Below are 21,427 nucleotides of genomic sequence, written 5' to 3'. Positions count from 1 at the left end.
TGTAACAACCTTGAAAGATAAAATGTGGGACCACAAGGGAATAATTCTTTAACTGACAAGCCCAAACTTCTAAAGTTTGAAACAGCTTCTAACTACTTTAAGAAATACGTAAAATGTAAGACAATGAAGAATGCCCCTGACAACTGGTGGTTTGTGGTATATAAAAGAACAACTTTGTCACTTCCAAAGCACACAGTAGTAATCTCCATCTGTTTCTCGTGAGAAGCCCAAAATAGGTATCAGGCATGGCTCCTGAAACACTGGACCCACCTACAATAATTCTTAGTAATAATGGTCCATGAAACATCATTTCCTTTGTGTGATCCTTTACTTTTGAGTTTTTACATTTGACTTTGTGAAATGAATATATCTCTTTTCATCCCCTTAATAATTGTGTTTTTCATGGAAGCTGGGTTGGGTTCCTTTGGGGAGCATTTTGATAAGTTTGGTTCTAAATACATCAGTGATGAGTGTATTGAATTTGCTTACCACCTCCTACTACTACGAATTAAAGAAAATTTGGGTAGGAAAAAGATTTTTTTTAAGTGCTATAAATTCCTAAGTGGTAACTGTTTTTCAAAAACTTTTCAAATATTTGGCTTTTTTGTTTGTTTGGTTTGTTTTCCCTCATCTTCAGTTCAGTTATGAAATGGTATTTATGTATACACTGAGTGGCCAGATTATTATGATCTCTGAACGAAAAATAATCTGGCCACTCAGTGTATACATCCTATCTAATAAAAGAGTAATATGCAAATTGACCATCACTCCAAACACACAAGATGGCTGCCCCTATGTAGTCAAAGATGGCTGCCCCCATGTGGACACAAGATGGCCACCACAAGATAGCCAGCAGGGGAGGGCAGTTTGGAGGGACCAGGCCTGCAAGGGAGGGCAATTGTGGGTGATCAAGCCTGCGGGGGAGGGCAGTTAGGGGTGACCAGGCCTTCAGGAGAGGGCAGTTAGGGGTGACCAGGCCTGCAGGGGAGGACAGTTAGGGGTGACCAGGCCTGCAGGGGAAGGTAGTTAGGGGCAAACAGGATGGCAGGGGAGCAGTTAGGCATCAATCAAGCTGGCAGGGGAGTGGTTAGGGGGAGATCAGGCTGGCAGGCAGAAGCAGTTAGGGGCAATCAGGAAGGCAGGCAGGTGAGCAGTTGGGAGCCAACAGTCCTGGATTGTGAGAGGGATGTCCGACTGCCCGTTTAGTCCCGATCCTACTGGGATCAGGCCTAAACGGGCAGTCAGACATCCCTCGAGGGGTCCCAGATTGGAGAGGGTGCAGGCTGGGTTGAGGGACACCCCCCCACCCCGCTGTGCACAAATATATATATTAGAGGCCTGGTGCATGAATTCATGCATGGGTGGGGTCTGGCCAGCCTGGCCAGGGGGAGGGGACATGGGTGGCTGGCCGGCCTGCCTGCTGGTCGAATTCCTGGTAGAGGGCACAATTTGCATATTAGCCTTTTATTATATAGGACATACACTGAATGGCCAGATTATTATGCGTTCTGAGGTCATAATAATCTGGCCACTCAGTGTATATCACTGGCCTGAATAGCTTTCAGTAAAAGAATTCTTGAATTCGAAGTTTTAGCTTCTAAATTTCAGTAACTGTCATTTTCATATATTTTGATTTATAATAAATCAGGCTCAATTGATTTACCAATTATTTAGGGAGTTAGTGAACCAAATCTTCGACTTTTTCCCCCTCACTATCTTCCTTTTGACTGTGTGACTGATCCTAAGTCCTGGGTACGTTGGCTGGAGGAAAAGGAAAGTTGAAATGTGCAGTCCGCCAGAGCACTGGCCCAGCCCTTGTCCAACAGTGCCATTATGAACCAGCACTTCCTCTTCTCTAAAAGGAGGGGCTGAGCTAGATCACCACATTATGTGGTTAAAAATGCTCAAAAGAACACTTTTTACCCTAGTGAACAGCCTTAGTAACAGATTTAATGTGGGAGGAGATTTAACCGATTGGGTAAAAATCAAGCTTTAGGATTCTGTTTTATCTAAGCTGACCCCACAAGGCAGAGGATCAAGACTTAGCTAAATATGGCCCTCGGGCAAGCTGTAGTTCCCCATCTGTGAGGGGAGAATAAATATAGCATACACATGTGAAGATAAATGAGAGAGCTGGTCAAGTGTTCTGAGCAACAGACAAGCCTGACTTTCCAAAAAAAGACAAACCACAACTTCGGAGCCAGTACAGTTTCTTCTGTGCGTGGTGAGATGACTTCCCTCGTTGTAAAGGATTTAGAGCTGAAATTCTACACTGTCTGGAGCTATAATGACAAGTCTTTTTCACTAAAACAGAGGTCAGCTGGCCTAAGGCACACAGACAGAAGGTAAATGTCAGGTCATGCTTCCAGGCAGTCTACTCCTTTTCTAACTTTCTTGGCACAAATTCATGCTGATGGAATATTCATTCATTCATTCATTCATTCATTCATTCTAACAAGTATCTGTCAGCTCAGGGCTGAGCACTGTGAATGCTCTAGTGAAAAACAGACAGGACCCTGCCCCAACGGAGTTCACAATGTGACAGGAGAAAGCAAGTGCCTCCCAACTAGGGAAGTGCTACCGTGTCGCGCGCTGTTTTGAAAACGTGGGAGATGTTTTTGATGGTCAAATGAATGAAGGATGAAAACTGAGGGAGGAAAAAGGATTTTTTAAAGTGCTATAAATTCCTAAGAGGTAACTTGAGAAACTTTTTAAATATTTGCCTCTCCTCCCCACCCCCTCCCATACACTCTTCAGTTCAGTTGTGAAATGGTATTTCTATGGTGTGCCTATTGGCGTTCAGCAAGCCAGGGTACTACCGTAAACTGTGTGCATGACTGGTGAGTGTACTGCCTGGCATTGATGAGCATGGAAAACCCTTTTATAATTACTCGAGTCTGGGATCTAACTCTGGCACACATAAAAGCACAAAAGTATTTTTTGCACGGTTTTAATGAATTTTTTAGGAAGGTAATTTCAGTGCAAATTGAAGGAGAAAAATAGGCTGTATTTTATTTTGTTTAAAACATTACAGGAGTTGCTTACCATTTTAGAAAATTGCGCACCACCGGCAATATGGCTCTTAATAACTGAATCACCAATAAACCACAACTGTTAGTCAACATTTGTAGCGGTTATAATTCATGGTAATTCTACCTCTAGGTATAGGCACCTGACCACTTCATTATAATTTCTGGAAAACTCAGCTCTAAAGACTTAGGAGTTTAATACTGAAATAAATATTTTTTATGATGAATCACTTTCCTTTTATTTCTCTTTCCTATTGCTGCTAGGATGTTATATTGATTTAAAATTAGGTGCATAGAGAGGTTATATTACCTGTAGATTTCATTCAAGGATAAGTAAAGGAGAAACATTTGTTATCAAAGGGGGGATGAGTCTGATTTGGTTGAGGCCCTGAGCTAGGCATTCAACAAATTGGGACAAAAAGAACTCTAAATGCAAATTGAAATACATGTGATGAAGGAAGAGAGCTGGGTACTAGGAGAGAGATCACCAGGGTGACCTCTCAGAGGGAGAGACATCTAACCTGAGATCTGAGGGAGGGTTTACGGAGCCAAATGCAGGACTGTGAGCGCAACGGCCTGAGGCACAAAAGCCCTGGCAGACCCTGGGGGAAAGGCAGGGAGACAGGTGGTTGATAGCTAGCAGTCCTATATTATCAGAGCCTACTGCATTGGAAAGTCACCAAAAAGGTGAAAAACACGAGTCATGTAATTTGGGGAGTTTTCTGTTGTTGTTTTTTTAATTTTGTTTTTGTAAAGGCAATTCAGGCTGCTTTGTGGAGAATGAATCAGATGTGGGCAGGAATACAAGGAGAGAAAGTATTACAACAATTCAGGTGAGAACATGGTGGCTTGGATTGAGTGGCAGTAGCTGACAGCTAAAGAAATGGGGGATTCTAGATATATTCTGGAAGTGAACTCAGGCTTGAGTGATGGGCTGGAAGTGTGGCTAGAGGTCAGGGAGGTCCCCGGAATAATCCGGGGTTCGGCTTATGGAGCTGCATAGGTCTTGTCTTCTACAGGGAGATGAGGAAGACTGAGGGTGGAGAAGCACATTATGGAGAAAATGCAAGAAGCCAATTTTGGACATGTTAAGCTTGAGATGTTAAGAAAACTGTCAGAAAAGTGTATCTGGGGGAGCTCTCTGCCTCTTGAGGTCCAGGCTCCTGCTCCAGATGCCTCCTTTTGGCTAAACCAGAAGAATCTCAAATTCAACATTTCTGAACTGAATTCATTCCCCTTCAAATCTGCAATTTCTCCTGTGTTCCCCATCTCAGTAAAAGGTATCACCACTCATTCAGGCTCCAGCCAGACCCCTGGAGGTCCTCAATATCCACCCCAAACACACAGCACGTGAGTCAATTGCCCAGCCAGTCTCACTGCCCTTTCCCTCTCCACGTGTCCGTACCTGGGCAGCTCCTACTTGTCTTTCAGGCTTTGGTCTAGAAATCTCTTCATCCAACAGATCTTCCATTTAGATTAAGTATCACTAAGTACTTCTGTAGCACCCCAGGCTTTTTCTGTCATTCCCCCTTCTTACACTAAGAGGATTGCCTCTTTCTTCTCTGTAAGCTGCACAGGAGTCCCTGAGAGCAGGGGGCTCTACTTCAAAGCCTGGCTTTTAGTAACTGCTACTAAATTCTTATTGAGTGAATGAGGGTAGCATGTGGGAAGGTGAAGTCAGAAAGGCCAAGTGCAGCCAGATCATGGGGGCTTGCACAGAGCTGGCCTGCACCTCCTTCACCAGAAATTAGCCTGTTACTGACCTCTCCAGTAACAGGCTAATATCTCAGGTGGCCATCACCACATTCAGCCAAGAATCAAACTGCCTCCTGTGATCAGGGCTATTCTGTGGTGCACCAATGGGTCCAACCCACCTGCCTGAATAATGGGAGCTCTAAAGAGGAGAGCCTCAGAGTGGGCACACTTTCAGCATTTTAGTTCCTGCTACTGTTTTTACCACTGCCTTCTACTCACTGTCTTGACATTTATTTTACTAAGTATGAAGGAATATTGTTGGCTGTCAACTAAGCATCCTTCTCCTATTTCCTTCTTCTTCCCCAAACTGAATTTGTTCAGGACCCCATCACTCCTTCATCCAGACACATGCCCCTAGCTAAAAGAATTCCTGGTTGCCGAAACCGGTTTGGCTCAGTGGATAGAGCGTCGGCCTGCGGACTCAAGGGTCCCAGGTTCGATTCCAGTCAAGGGCATGTACTTTGGTTGCGGGCACATCCCCAGTGGGGGGTGTGCAAGAGGCAGCTGATCGATGTTTCTCTCTCATCGATGTTTCTAACTCTCTATCCCTCTCTCTTCCTCTCTGTAAAAAATCAATAAAATATATATTTTTTAAAAAAGAATTCCTGGTTGGATTAAGCCAATCATAGAGTTTCATTCCCTACCCCCTGACCAAAGGCATTTGTTCTCAAATGGGCACACGAGCTAAGTGGTCCAATCAGAACGAAGTAGTCTCTGGATTATCCAAGGGACTCATTCCCTGCCCCCTCCCCCAGTCCCCACCCTACCAAAGTCATTGGTTCTCTGTGGGCACATGATCTAAGAAGTCCAATCAGAAAGAAGTATTCCCTGGATCATCCAAGGTGGCTCCTCATTCACTCCTTTCTCCTTCTGCTATCCTCGGCTTTCTCCCCCTTCCTCCCTTCCTCCCTCCCGCCCTCCTTCTCTCACTCAGTATGTAGCTGCCATTCACTAGGCTCTCCCTCTGCAGATCATGAAGACTGTTCAGGGACCCCTTCCTCATCAGCAATGCTGTGGTCCCTGTATCACACTGGAGTACATACTGCCCAGGACTAGCTATTTAGAGGGAGGCACATATAATAACCAGGCCTCACACCTCCACAGGAGCATCCCTCTCAGCCTTTCCAACACTTGGGCTACAGAGGAGTCTTGGCCATTGTGAATGCAGGTCACCTGGGCTTCCATCGTGAGGGCCAGAGTAGGATCAGGGGAGGGAAACAGCCACTACAGAACTGTAAGTAACAGATGGGCCAAATCCGGAGGAAACATCGTTCTCCTCAGCTGTGAACTAACACCTGCCTTTGAGGCTGGGGAAGAGGCTTACAAAGACTGAAGTCTCTCATTGGCCTTTTAATACACCAAGACAAGAGGCCAAACAATAAGAGAAGACCCCAGGAATGACACTCTGGTTTTCTCCATGCCCAGATGAGGCATGGAGGAGTTAAACCATGACTGACAAACCCACTTGGAATCTGAGTACTTAAACCTCACTCCTTGGCCAAACATACAGTGAAATTTGCCATCTGACGATGAGAAAGTCTTCTAGGCAGGCAGGCAAAATCAGGATGACCTAATGCACTTCACAAATACACTTTCACAGAACAGACCCTTTGAAAATTACAGTTTCTGTTGGACTGATGAAAATATTCTGGAACTCGATAAGGTATAGGTTTGCAACATCGTGAATGTATACTAACACTTTATTTTATTCTCTCTTTATTTTTTATTAATTTGTAGAGTGTGAAGGAGGAAGGGAGGGGGAGAGAGAGAGAGAGAGAGAGAGAGAGAGAGAGAGAGAGAGAGAGAGAGGTGAAAGAGATGCATTGATCGGTTGGTGCCCAATTGGAAATCGAACCTCCAACCTAGGTATGTGCCCTGATTGGGAATTGAACCAGTGATCTTCCAGTGCACAGGATGATGTTCCAACCAACTGAGCCACACCAGCCAGGGCTGAATTACACACTTTCAAATGATTCATTTTATGTTGTGTGAATTTCACCGGAATTTAAGAAAAATACAGGTCCATAAGTGTGCAAAGCTGGAACCTTGCAAGTACTCACATATATGCACACGTGCACACACACACAGAGTAACAGAGATTTCTTTGAAATTCAGAGAGGTGAGGCACACAGCAGAAATACCCTGCAGGAAGTCCCTGGAGCCCAACACATCAACTGCTCAGGACCCACACCGATCCCCATGGCAGGCTTCCCCGTTGTTGAGCACCGGAGCTCAGCTTATCCTTATTTTATACCAACCCCCTGATTGTTCTGCATTTCTTCCTTCATCTTCTCCTGCCAGCTCTGGCCCTCTTGTACTCCAGGAGGCTCCCAACAGAGCCCCTCCGGTCCTATAGCAAGTAACCGCATCACATTACTAGAGCCGTGTTCAACTTCACAGCTCCGAGAAGCCAACCATGTGATTAGAGGAGAAAGAAGAGGGGCTGAAGTTGAATCAATTGCCAATGGCCAATGATTTACTCAATCGTGCCTACGCAATGAAACCTCCATAAAACCCCAAAAGGACAGGGTTTGGAGAACTCGGGGACAGTGAACTCGTGCAGGTGCATGACCAGCGGAACCTCACTCTTTGCCTCACAACCTGAAAAATGGTTCCTAGAGCCGGGGGTAAAATGCCGTGTAACACAGACTGACGAAAGAGAATAAAAAGGGAAGGCAAGGGTTACTCAGCCATAAAAAGAAATGAAATATGGCACATTCTTCAACACGATGAACCTTGAAAACATTATGCTAAGTGAAAGAAGCCAGTCACAAAAGGCTACATATTCTATGATTCCATTTAAATGGAAGCAAGTCCATGGAGACATAAAATGAATTAGCAGTTGCTAGGAGTTGGAGGGAAAGGGGAATAGAGAGTGACTGCTAAATGGGTTTCTTTAGGAGGTGATGAGAATGTTCTGGAATTAAATAGTGCTGATGGTTGTGCAACTTTGTGAATATATAAGATCCAATGAATGTGAGTTATATTTCAATTTTTTCAAAAAGGAAAGAGGAACCCGCCAGCATGGCTCAGTGGTTGAGCATCGACCTATGAACCAGGAGGTCATGATTCAATTCCTGGTCAGGGCACATGACCGGGTTGTGGGCTCAATTCTCCAGTGTGGGGCGTGCAGGAGGCAGCCGATCCGATAATTCTCTCTCATCATTGATGTCTCTATCTCTCTCCCTCTCCCTGCCTTTCTGAAATCAATAAAAAAATATTTTTAAAAATAAATGAAAATAAAAAAGGAAAGAGGAATAAACGTATACAATAAGCAGTTTGGTCCACCAGGAATTCTGAGTGATCACGTTCTTCATTAACACCAGCCGACCAAGGTGTGGCTGCTTCCACACCGGCCTGCCAGGTCCGGCAGCAGGAAGGATGTGAGGGCTCCCCAGGGGCAGCAGGCAGAGTTCAGTCTCCCTCCTATCGAGGTGAAGCTGAGCAGGTTAGTCCGTTCTCTGCACCTTCTCGCCCTTGCTTTCAACAGAGGGCCACAGGACACCCTGGAGGGACACTGGCCTCAAACATGCTGAAGGATTCCTAAAGATCCAGACTTGCTCGAGAACAACACACACTCTGGCCAAATAGCCCCGACAGCCTTTCTACTAACGGGCTCCATGAGTGAAGAAATGAGTTCTATTGTGCTTAAACGAGCAATGCACTAGGACAACCACCTGTAACCTGATGTCATTTTTAAATTTATTGATTGATTTTTAGAGAGAAAGGGAGAGAGATAAAGGAACATTGATTTGTTGTTCCACTTATTCATTGATTGATTCTTGTATGTACCCTGACCAGGGATCAAACCCACAACCGTGCCATATTGGTATGACGCTCTAACCAACCGAGCCACCCGGCCAGGGCTATAACCTGATTTTAAAGACCTTCAGTCATGTCCAGACAGACCAGAATTCCTTTCAAAGTGAACTGATAAGAAAGCCAACATGGAGGTGGGAAAGTCATGGGAAAGGTTCTTTCCATAAGTTTTCTGACAGATTTCCCTAAACCCAACACATACCTGGTTTCCTACTGGGACCCCCTCCCCCAAACCTCATGCTAAGTGCTTTGTGCCCCATTACCATCTGGGTGCTGAATAGAGATTTACACGTGAATGAAACCAAATGCTAACAGACAATTGGCTCAGTTGAAACTGAAAGAAGGGGTTCAACCTGAAGAGGGCTGGAGTCACTGAGGAGGAGGGCATGGGGGTGCCCCAGTCTCAAAAGGACCTTCCCACTTTCTGCAGCTGGATGGAGACAGGGCTACTTCCTGCCAGACAAAGCCCCTTCCCTATCCCTGCAGGGCCAAGGAGTCCTCGAAAAAAACCTTAAGGTCGTAAATGTGAGCCCCGAACCGGCTTGCCTGGGAGGACAGCCCTTTGAAAATTAAGCTGGGGCAAATGGAGTTTTAATTGAACTGGACAATCAGAATTAAATGCTCTTTCTCAGCAGTGGCTCTCAGAGGCAGCACACTTTGAGCCAACTCATTTGTAACCCCAACCATTATGCCATTTGAAAGCGGATGTCTTTTCTACACTGGAACAGTTTAGAAGAGAGACAGACGGGGTGGGGGTGGGGGGGAGGGAAAGAGATGAGGATGGAAGGAAGAACTAATTTTAAAGTGGGGTGTGTGTGTGTGTGTGTGTGTGTGTGTGTGTGTGTGTGTGTAGGAGAATGGAGGAATGGAGGAGGACAGCCAGAGAAGTAATTCCTGCCAAGATGGGTGTCTGAGTAACAGCCCTCCCTCCCACCTTTCCTGGTGACCTGCCCGAGGAGTTTTAAAACAAAAGGACCTCATCGCCATCTGTTGCTCTGGAACTAATTTAGCACAAACCACACTGGCGTCCTCCGTAGGGGCAGGCCTGTCACCACCCAGAGTGCTAACCTCAGCTACAGAGAACAGAGAAGGGCCCGGGCCCCAACTTGTCTGGCTGCTTAATGTACAGGAGAGAAAATGGTTTAGCAAAGAATACCCATGGAGCCTACTGTGTGCACAGCCCTGGGCCCGACAGCATACCAATGGAGCCAAGGGAGGCTTAGGAAGTTCTGCTTCTGTGTTTTTCTGGTCCCATCCCCAGGAAAGCTAGGAAGGCTGAATGCTTCAATTCATTGCAACAAATATGGAGAGTCACAACCATGTGCAAAGAACTAGAAAGGAGGTGTGTTTGGTGGGGCAGGGGTTAAAAATAAATAAATCTCGCACTCCAGGGAGAGGGGATTGGGGGAGGGTGTGTGTGTGTGTGTGTGTGTGTGTGTGTGTGTGTGTGTTGGAGGAGGGGGAGGGAAGGTGGCTTGCTAAGAGGAGGTACGTAAGTACACAAACATTCATGAACTCCCTCTGCAGCTCTGACATCTCCACCTGCGTCGGGATGGAGAGCTCATTGTAACAGGGATGTCCCGAAGTTTCTGATTCAGGTCTGGGGTGGAGCCTACGAATTCGGATTTCTAACAAGTTCACTGGAGATACATGTTGGTTTGAGTTGCACATCTGAAAACCAGTGCAGTAAGTCAAATCCTTCTTAAGCATCTAGTACGTGTCAGAATCCAATCTGAGCCACTTTCTCCGCCAAAAACTGACCTGGAGAACCCCTGGGTCCACTTAGCTCTTAGGAGCTGTTCATCTCCTGGGAAGGACAGGCCCGGCCGCCTCTGTGTCCCCAGTGAATAGGCACCCGCTCCTCTCCCATCACTCACTGTGGCCCCTTCACTGAATCGTGAGCTCCTGCGGCCGGGGCCTGTGCCTGACCTGTCCTGTAAGCCCTGCCCCTGGCACAGGGCTCAGCCCAGATCTGGCACTTGGGAATGTTTGCTGACTGACTGCATGAATATTTTCATCTGGTCCTGACAGCCAGCCAGACAGGAGGATATGGGAGCTCACGCAGAGGTGGTGCCGATGGGGACAGCCCAGGAAGGCAAGCAACATGAGTAGCAGGCGGCAGAAAACATTCTGGGTGTATCCAGGGCATATTCAAGTGGAAGAGAGACAAACGGATTTGAAATGGCAGTTTTCACCTGAATAAGAAAACTGTTGGAGAAAAGAAAGACTTGGGGCAGCTGCTTGGGACAGAAAAGACACCTGTCACTTGCAGGCCAAAGCTCCCTGCTCGGCAGCCCCCAAACAGCAAGCTAATGCCAAGCGAAGGCTGGCAGGCAGCGCAGGGGTGAGAGCTCCAAGGGCAGGGAGGGAGCCCTGCCTCCTCGGTCTGAGGAGTCAGCTCATGTCAACAGAGTCCCCGCTCCTCCTTCCCGGGAAGAGCTACACCTGCACACAAATGGCACCGAGCCTCCCCCGCACCCTCACCAGCCATGCAGCCACAGGCATCTCTCTTTTTAAGCAAGAGTTGAGGTTAGTGAACAAATTGACAAAACAACCTCAACTTCCCAGGTAGAGGGGAGCGGGTTTTTTTGGAGCCACTTTAGCAGCAGCCCCTACTGTCCCACCTATAGACACCACTCCACCAACTGCTCCGTTTGTAAAAGCAATGCACTTTTCACATGAAATATTCAACAACAGAACAGATACAACTAAAGGAGACACTTAAGCTGCTTGGTGTGAGTGATTGAACGTAACCCGGGACCTGAGTTGGACAGCCTGCCCTGTAATCCGGGTGTTGCCTTTTACCAGCTGCATGGCCTGGAGCAAGTCACTTACTCTCACAAAACCTACAAAACGAGGCAACCAGGTGCTAACCACTTTATTAATGGAGCAGGTGAGAAGCCTCAAGTGCAACATGCTTTGCAATCTGTAAAATGCAACATGCTTTGCACTCTGTAAAAAATGCCGCTCAATGACTAGTGTGTCATTACTAAACCCCAAATTCTGTCCTGAGTCCAGGAGGGGCTGGTTCACTACTCTCACCAGCCTCTTGAACAGAAACAACAATAAAGGCCCCTTCCCCTACTTTTTGTCCTTTTTTTATTAACATCAACAAGCAACACAGCCCCAGAGTAGTATCTCCTAATTACCAAGTTGTCAGTTACTGGGTGAAAAAACTCCATAATTTAGTTATCATCCCTACTCCACAGGCTGACACTGACAGCAGGGATCTGAGATCCAGAAAAAGACACATTTGAGACACCCCCATGCCCGCACTCCTCCCCACCCAGAATATGAGGTCCCATGGACCCGCTGCCTGGCATGACCTCATTTAGTCGGATGCCTCCCAAGCTTTCACTTCATGATACAGAGAAAGGAGGTGCCATGTTCAACACACAGCGGGTGGGATGAAGGGGCCATGGGTTAAGTGGCTGAGGTTGGACTGCTCAAGTCAGAAGGGACAACCTGAGCCCGGGGCTGTCTGTCCCAGGCTCCACCCAGCCTCCATGAGCCTGAGAAAATCCGTTATCTGGGAGCTGAGCAGCTCTGATTGGATCCAATGGCTCCATAATACAATTATACAAATAAGGAAACTGAGGCTTTGAGAGGTCAAGCTCCTTGCTGGAAAGTGGGCGCTGGCAGTTCAATGTGGGGGCCCACAGAGGTAACCAGGATACTCTACTGCTTCCCAACTCTTCCTGAAAGCCTAGACCTCCCCAAAAGCTCATCCCTGCCACCCCTTCCTAGCTGGGACCGGGCAGCGCTCAGTTTCACATAATGAGCTTTCCCAGTTGCACAGGCGGACCTTTCTGCGACCGGATCCCCCCTTTCTTCTCCACAGAAGATCAGAACACAGAGCAGGCCCTGCATCCGCACCAACTGACATGAACCGGTGTGGCGCCGCCCAGGCTGGCCTGGGCCATCACTCTCAGTAACCACAGGCTGAGTGAGCATCAGGCCATATAGGGCAACACACCTACACACCCTCACAGCCACCCTGCAAGGTAGACATCATCTCCTGTTCCAGGGAGGGGAGGGGGCTCACAGGGGTGAGCTGCTGGCCAACAGTCTCACAGCTACAGAGAAGAGGACCTGGGGTTCAAGGTTGGTCTGGAGAATCTAAACCCCACAAGAATCCATCACTGCCAAGCTGCCGCCTCCCCAGGAGACCTGAGGCTGAGATGCAGAGGCCTGAGCCTGGGGGATGGACCCACGGGTGACCATATGTGCAGGTTCTGGGTGGGGATGAAATTGATGGCCCCTGCACACCTCCATACCGTCAGTCACTCCTTTTAACCTTCCAGCCTACTGCTGGGTTAACAAAGCTTTTTTTTTTTTTTTTTTTTTTCAAGAAAGGGGTTGTGCCTGAAGTTATTCTCTAATAGCCATAACCTTAGTCTTTGGTTAACCTTGTAGCAAAAATGACTTGACAGCCAAATGAGAATCAACTCAATCTAAGGAATATTTGATGTATGCCTTCCATGCACCAGGTCCTGGGCTAAGTACTGGAAATGTGGTGGAGAAAGACAGACACAGTGGTCTGTCCCCATGGAGCTTCCGGAGAGCAAGCACCGGCCAGGAGGGGCTGCAGGCAGTGGATCTGGGAGATCTCTACGGGGGGAGCTCCAATGGCCCAGCCATAGCCATCCTGCCACCCCATGCAGCCTCCCTGGCTGGGTGTCCCCTCACTTCCTCAAGCAAAGCAACTGCCTGCCCGAAACTAAAAAAAAAAAAAAAAAAGGAAGAGCGAACTGCTGAGGGCCAGGAAAGCTGCTCCTTCACCCCTACCGTGCCAAACGAGGGCAAAACCAAGCCCCTCCGAGTGAAAGGAAATTCAGCAGAGGCTCAGGAATTTCAGTTTCTTTAAAAAGACATGTGTGGTCCTTGGTTTTGTTTCTTTGTAACTGCTTCTCTTGTCTCCTCCGTGCAGTACTGCTCTTCTGCATCAGAGGCCTCTTGGTAGGACCTGCTGCTGCCAATACGAGTGTCATTGCTAGAAACTGATACCCCCTGGAGAGCTGCTTTGTTTTGTTTCCTTTTAATACTGACACCCCAAATTCCACAACAAAATCGCAAAAGCCCAGCTCCCCGTTAGGCCTCTGACCCAGGAGCTTTACAGCCGTGCTCCCCACCTTTCTGATACCCTGGCACACACTGGGAATGGCACGCTGCCCCACCCCCGGCGGCACACCTGTAACACCCATTCCTGATACACCTGCTGGGAAACGTTGGTTCCCAGAGTGTAAATGTCACCAAACCTCAAGAGAATCAAGGCAGAAGTGGAGAAGCCAGATGGGTCAAAGAGTCAGGAACGGGACGGACCCGTGTGAGGCACAAAGAGAAACCAGTCAGCTCTGATGGGACCACCCCACCCTGAGGTCCCTGCTGCCTGCCTGAGCTGGCACATCCCAAACCCACATCCGAGTCCCAGGAGAGGGAAACACAGGGCATTCCGTCGCTGCAAAGGCTTTGGCGTCAACAAAGGCCGTCCACCTTCCCAGCAGAGAAGGAAGCCAGCATTCCATGTGACATGGTGCAGGCTGGAGATATAAATAGCTTCTAAAAAGGTTAGCAAAATGCACAGATGACAAATCTACAGTAGGTTACTAAGGGAAACCAGGATGCTTGGTGTCAGCATCCCACCTGTTGCAGCTGATGTCTGGAAGGAACCCTGTGGCTCCTCCTAAACTCTGCTCCCTGGGCCCCTCACAGATGACATGAGTGGGCACTTCCTACGCCCGACTGACACTCCCTTCAGGCCCCCTCCGAAGTAAACGTTTTTCCTAATCACATCGCTGCTTCCTATAAGCCCAATTTCCTCATCTGGGAAAAGTCTACCTGGGAAGATAATAGTGAGGAACGCGGCCTAAAGGTGGGGGGAGCTGGCCCTGGCCCTCCCCTTTCCCCCTTCCCACTACACAGGGCCCTTGGGGGCAGCCCCAGAAAATGCAGAAGACTCGGGGGGGGGGGGGCGGGGGGGGGCCTGGAGGGGAATTCTGAGGCTGCCTCTCAGGGAGATTCCCTTCTGGTGGGGAAGTGCTTCCCTGGGTGCCCAGAGGGCTGGCAGGGCAGCCACAGATGCTAGGCTGTTAAGAGAGAAACAGATCTGGCTTGTCACTAAAAAAGCAACCCCAAGCGACATCTGAATTAAGGGTATTTATAGCTCTCATGGATGTGCCCTTAAACTGGTGTGCGTTGAAGTTAACAGACATAGCAACGGCACGCCCAAAAGCGCACATACAGACTTCCACACACAGAGGCAGTGGCTAAATCTGGAACTCTGGAGAACCCAAACTCACCCCCAACACACTCTCCAGAGTGTGGGTATTCCAGGGCCGGGGATAAACTGGGCGTCAGTCCTCTCTCTTCAGGGTATCAAATTCTGCCTTCCTGCCAAGGATTAAGAGATCAGCCTGGAGCCAGAAGCTCAAGAGCAGCTTGCCAAGCAGGTCCCCACCTCTCATCTGCACAGAGAGCCAGAGCTCTTCCCACTTCCCATGTGCTTCCAAACAGTGCAGAGGCAGGAGGGAAAGTCTCGCCTCTTCAGCCCCTCCCTGAGCAGACAGTGGGGCTGCTGCAGAGCCTACGCTGATCCTGAAAGCCAAGCAAGAAAGGAGAAGCTGCACAGAGCCCCGGGCCGGAAGCCAGACCCCTGCACAAGGCACCAGTGAGGAGGAAGGCACTGGCCTCAACTTCCACTCCACAATGCTAGGCAGTCAAAATGTCAGCTGCTCCTGGACCACCCAGGGGCTTGGCCAGGAGAGGGGGCTTCCCTTTAGCAGGAATGCCCGTGAGTGCGTTGGGGATGTTGAGGGATGTCCCCAGGCAGAAAATGTGATGGGGACCAATACTGGCCAACACACTCACATTCATATTTCTTCCTCTTCCTCTCTCTGTCTCTCAGAGGTTTCAGCAGAAGTCAAGAGGGGAAGCAGCCTGCTCTGGAAGGCAAAAGGTCACCTACTCTAGGCATACCTTAGAGATATTGTGGGTTTAGTTCCAGACCACCACAAGAAAGTGAGTTGTAACCTTTGCTGGTGGAGGGACTTGCCTTCCATCTGTAAAAAAGTGCAACCTCTGGGAAGTGCAATAAAGCAAAGCACAATGAAATAAGGTATACCTGTAGTCATCTCTTGAGTTCCCTAATACACAAATTGGGCAAATGTTTGCCGATGGCTTTGAACTTCACTGGGGTCCGAGACCAAGAAGAATGAGTTCATAGACTACAAGTTCCAACCAGAGGGAGGTAGTGCTGCTGTTATTCAAACACAGTGAGCGCCCATGTGCGTGAGGGAAAGCATCTATTATCCGTGCCGTGAGCTTCTTCCTCATCCCATTTTGTTTCCCAAAGTAGAATCAACTGAATCCTACACAACCCACTTTTCCCTCAAATTCTACACTGAACTCTTCGTTTTCCTAAGAGTTTCTTTTACCTCACTGAGGATGCAGGCTCTGGTTCAGAAAGAAAGCCATGTGACATAACAGGGCACTTAGAGCAGGGGGCACTCGACTGTGTCATGGGTCGGTCCAGGATGGGTGGGGACTGTGGGAATCATAAAGTGCAAAGCTGGCTCCACACCTCTGCTGGAGGTAGAGGGATCTGGAATCCTAGTGGAATTGCAATCAACTCCAGGCATAATACACTGTCCTCTTCCACCTGTGATCCCTTCCCCCCACAAGGCTGCCCAGGGTGGAATACAATAATTTGTTGTAATATAGTATTATACATCTACTATGAATGAAGAAATTTGCATACATTAAGCAATATAAGCTGGCCTAAAGCACTGCAGTATAGAGTCTAATTATCCACATCTTTACTAGATCACAAAGAAGGAAGATAACTTAGCTAGAATCACATGACTAGTAGAGCAAGGGTGAGATCGAGCCCCCTTTGGTTTGCCTTTCCTCTACTGCCCATCAGGCTTAAGAATTCTCGTGTGTGTGTGTGTGTGTGTGTGTGTGTGTGTGTGTGCGCGCGCACGTGTTTATCATTATTGTTACTATAAGATTAACCTGATACCTATTCACAGAGGCATGGGTCTTAATGACCAAATACATTGAAATCTCCTACATAACATGCATAAACAGGCATCTGATCCAGACACTTCCCCCTATGCTGTCACCAGTCATGGCAGATCCTCCTAATAAATTTGTTCTTTTGACCTGCCAAGTGCTTAGCACAGTGCTAGGTACACAGTAGGCAGCTTGCCATTTAATCTCACTGGTGATTACTTTGCTAAGATTGCATATTACAGTAGTAATAAACCCTTAGATGCTGAAAGATGAATTATCACTAACGTTTATGCAAAAGCAAAAGTCTCAGACATTGGGAGAAACACTGACTTGACCAACAGAGGAGGTGTCCCACCCACTGGGCAAAAACATTAATATTTGAACCTCACTAACAGGTTGACCCCCCACTTGGTATATATCTTACAGTCTCCATAGGAAACAGCAATTATATTGACATATGGAAAGCCCTGATTTTTGTGAGTGGGCCCTAATTTTGAGTGACTTTTTGGATCGGGGGTTCTCTATTCTCTGTAAAGGTGGCATACAGCCCCCACTCAGAAAATGGCTGTGAAGATTTCAAAAACTCCCCAGCCAGTGTGGCTCAGTGGTTGAGCGTTGACCTATGAACCAGGAAGTCATGGTTCGATTTCCAGTCAGGGCACATGTCTAGGTTGTGGACTCAATTCCCGGTAGGGGGTGTGCAGGGGGCAGCTGATCAATGATTCTCCCTCATTCATTGATTTTCTATCTCTCCCTCACCCTTCCTCTCTGAAATCAATAAAAAAATATTTTTTAAAAAATTCCAAATACAATGTCTACAGACACACAAGCAATTCCATCAACTCAGGTGGTATCTCGGCACCTCCCATGGCTTTCTGCCTCAAGTAGGACAGATTCAGACGCATGTCCTAAACAAAGCAAGACCTCTCAGTAGCTGTGACCTTAGGTCAGCAACCTCATCTCTCTGAGTCCCAGTTTCCTCATCAGCAAAGATGAAATATCACCTATCTCATAGGGTTGTTTTGTGAAGAAAATATAATAATACTAGAGGCCTGGTGCATGAAAATTCATGCACTGGAGTGGGGGTCCCTCAGCCCAGCCTGCCCCCTCTCACAGTCTGGGAGCCCTCATAGGCAGGAGGCGACCCAGCGATCAGGGGAAGGAGATGCCCCAAATCACACCTCTGCTGCTGCCACATCCGGCAGCACAAGCCTCAACTGGCCCTGGTTACCTGAGCCTCGGGCGGCCCTGGGCGGCTGGGCAGCCACCATCTGAGGCTTGCCTGTGCCTCAGGCCAGCCGTGGGCAGCCGGGCAGCCACCATCCAAGGATTGCCTATGCCTTGGGCCAGGCCTGGGCAGCCAGGCAGCCACCATTTGAGGCTTGCCTGCACCTTGGGTTGGCCCTAGGTGGCTCGGGGGCAGAGGGGACTGGGGGACTGCGGAGGCAGGTGTGCAGAGTAGCTGGACCTGCCTGGGGACGGGCCCGGCCATGCAGTGTGCCTGCCACCACGGCAGGGCTGAGGGGACTGGGTGCCGCCATCTTGTAGCTGTAGGCGCTGCCATCTTTGAGGATGTGACAGTCAATTAGCATATTTACTCTTTATTGGCTGCGGGTGCCACCATCTTGTGAGGGGTGATGGTCAATTAGTATATTCCCTCTTTATTAGACAGGATTTGCAAGTGGTCATCCATGCCTAATATATAGAAGAAACTCAGTAAATATCAATTGGGTTTGAATGTGCACAGAACAGCTCTGACATATACACATCCTGTTGAATAGGGACTGTGGTAAAAAAACACACACAGTCTTGGTGACAAGTAAAAGAGAAAAAGAAAGAAGGGGTAGTGACAGAAGTTAAAAATAGAGGCCATATTTTAAAACCTGACTCCTGTCAACCAATAATTTTAACCTGTTGTTTAAAAGTAGAGTGTACTGCTTAAAAGTTGTCTCCATGCATTCTGATAGGTGGAAAGAATACAAAGCAAGCAACCAAAAGGGTCCCAGAAGAACTGGCTGTACTGACTTGGGTCGGTTTGGATAAAGGGGGCAGCCTCAGGCACCGCCCACTGCAACAGTTTCTCAACCCTCAGATGTTTCTCTAATTTTGCAGTTTAGAAACCAGAGGTCACATCAAGGAACCCCCCAAACAAGACATTTTTTTCAGAATCCAACCTGGTACCACAATTCTGAAATCAAAACTAGAAAAGCCACAAAGAACAGGTCCCCTTTATTGAGCCCCTACCTAGTATGTGCCAGACTCGGTGCTAAGCCCCCATTTTACAGATAAGAGCATCCCCCAAAGACACCCGCTACGTCTCTCAGCTGCTCACATATCCTCAAGGTCCCAAGTCTGCATGACATGTGGAAACTTCTGCCTGAGCCTTCATATCTAATCACAGGCCTGGATTCTGCAAAACTCCATCATACAATCTAGCCCCCACAGCAATAGTGGGTCTGGGAAGAGGGTGGAGCTGGGACAGAGGAAGAGAGAAGAGACCTTAATCCTTTAGGAGACACCTCTAATTTGCAAATAATGGTCAGAGGCTGCCAGAAGAAGTGTGCATTTCCAGAATTTCTACAAAATAATCTCTCCCAGAAAATAAGCCAGTCACCTGGCCTTCCTAGGGAAAATAAAGTCCTTCTCCAAGATTCACACTGAACTCCTAACCCTTCCAGCCCCTCCCAGCCCCAGGGAGTGGCTAAATGGTTGTTGTTTCTTTTCTTTTTTTTTCCCTGTGGTCCCCTGGTAACACCACAAATTATGTTTTCAGGGACTCCAGTCCCAGAGTGCAGTGATGTTGTAATAAACATAACCAGGACCAAATGCCTTCCCATCATATTAGATGATGCCATTTTCCACCAATCAGGCTCCTCGGGCAGGCAGGCCACTCACCAATGAGGGACCAGACAGAGGCTGTGAGGGGGAGACCTGGGCATCTGCAACCAAAAATAAGGGCGCTTCACGATTGGCTGCTGCCACTTTGCAACAGGAGTTGGGACCCACACACCAGGCACCATACAGAAGGCACACACAACACAAGCAAAAACTTTCACAGCCCAGGCGTTCACATGCGGGTGGGCAGGTCTGGGGTTTGTTGTTGGGTTTTTCCCCCTTTTCCTAATTTGCTGACTTGAAAAAAAGAAATCAAGACGATCCAGAGCAGCCCCTCGCAGACACGCCCTCCCTCCTCAGACACCTCAGTTTCCAAAGGCCCTTCGCAAGCACCCTGAATCTAGAAAGGGGAGGGGGTGTAGGCCAGGAGCCAAGACACTCACCTGTCCGGCCGTGTCGTAGAGTCCCAGGAGGTACTGCTTGCCCCCTACGGTGACGCTGACTGCAGGGGCAGAAGTGGGGGCGGGGAGAAAAGCTCACAATTACTTAGACTCTGGGGCAATTTCGCTTCCCACCAGGACCTTCCACTCCCAACCCAGCTGCAGGCAGGAGGGCGCAGGAAGGGAGATGTCACCCCTTTTCCCTAGCGCCCGGCTCACTACGAAGTGGCCTGAGGTGGGGGTGCGATGGACCCCCCAGCTACAGCCTACTCCCTTCTCCCCAGTTCCCGAAGCCCCGTGTCTCCCGCCCGGTCCCCCATATGTTTTCCCGGGGGCTTGGGGCAGCAGGGGAGGCGGTGGTTAGGAAGGTCAAGGAGGTTGGTCGGTCCAGGACGCCCAGGGGGTTGGGAAGTGCGGGGAGCCGGCACCGAGAGCGGAGGTAGGGGAGTGGGGGTAGGAAGAGGGGTCCAATCGGCCCGCAAAGGGGTGGCCCGAGGCAAAGCCTGGGGGTGGGGCTGGCGCCCCGAGGAGGGCGCGGCGGGGGAGGGGCGGGGGGAGCGCTCGGGGGAGGCGGCGAGGGGGGCTCCGCCAAAGTTGCTCCAAAGTTCCCGGCCCGGGGGCAGCCCCTCGGTCGGCGCGCCGCGGCTTACCTGCGTAGTGGTCGAAGACGGTGGGCACGTACTCCTCCGGGAAGGCGTCGTTGGCATAGCTCATGAGCAGGCACGTCTTGCCCACCGCCCCGTCGCCGACCACCACACACTTGAGCATCAGCGCGCCGGGCCCGTGAGCCATGCTGCGGCCGGCCGGCCTCCGGGCATGGTCCCCCCGGAGCCCCTGCCCCGGCCCCCGGCTCAGCCCCAGCCCGCCTGGGGGGTCCGCCGCCGCCGCTCCGCGCAGCTGGGCCGTCCCCCCGGCCCCATGCAGCGGCTCCCCCCGCCCAAGGGGAGGGGGCGGCGGGCCCGGGGCGCAGCCGCCGCCTCGGTCGCTGCCCGGATCCCCGCCCGGGCCCCGGTCTCCGCGCCCGCCCGCTGCCCCAGCTGCTCGGCGCCCGCGCCCGCGCCCCGACCCGGCCTCCCCAGGAGGATCCGCTGGATCATAAGACTGTCCGGCCCCGGGGGAGACCGCAACTTTGGGGAGGGCAGAGAGGGGAGGGGCCAGGCGGCTGTCCCCGCCCCGCGCGGGCCCGGGCCCCCTCCCCGCTGGGCCCGGAGGAGGGCGGTCCCAGGCGCCTCCCCCGAGTGCGGGGCGCCCGCCCGCGCCCGCCACCGGCTCCCGCGCCCCGCCCGCGGCCGCCACGGGCCCAGCCGGCTTGCCCTAGCTGGACTCCCCGCGAGGGCAGCGGAGAGGAGGCGGAGGAGGCGCGGAGGAGGAGGAGGAGGAGGAGGAGGAGGAGGGAGGGGAGAAAGGTGAGGCTGGGGGAGGGGGCCGTGCGGGGGAGCGCCTGGGAGGAGCCGAGGGCTCCTCGCGAAAGTGCCCGCAGCGCCCGGAAGCGTCCAGAGGCCCCGATGCTGGGAGATGAGGAGGCCTCTTGGGGAA

At 50.0% G+C, this 21,427-nt stretch overlaps 1 protein-coding gene across 2 annotated transcripts in view; it reads right to left on the bottom strand.

The window, feature by feature from the left end:
• Window positions 1-20,994, bottom strand: part of RHOQ (ras homolog family member Q) — a gene marked incomplete at its 3' end in the record, with an annotated part of 29,624 nt that extends 8,630 nt beyond the window's left edge. Inside the window, exons 1-2 of one of the 2 annotated variants that reach the window (XM_079791707.1) lie at window positions 20,542-20,994; window positions 19,895-19,953 (exon numbers count right to left, since the gene is read on the bottom strand). In XM_079791707.1, coding sequence (XP_079647833.1) covers window positions 19,895-19,953; window positions 20,542-20,683 — 201 coding nt within the window. In that variant the 5' untranslated portion in view covers window positions 20,684-20,994. The remainder of the gene's footprint in view (window positions 1-19,894; window positions 19,954-20,541) is intronic. The other variant, XM_079791706.1, reaches the window with a different exon arrangement.
• Window positions 20,995-21,427: the final 433 nt, after the last annotated feature.

The sequence above is a fragment of the Cnephaeus nilssonii genome, assembly GCF_951640355.1.
Source record: "Cnephaeus nilssonii genome assembly, chromosome: 15".
Lineage (NCBI taxonomy): Eukaryota > Metazoa > Chordata > Mammalia > Chiroptera > Vespertilionidae > Cnephaeus > Cnephaeus nilssonii.
This window is presented reverse-complemented; position numbering and strand designations above follow the sequence as displayed.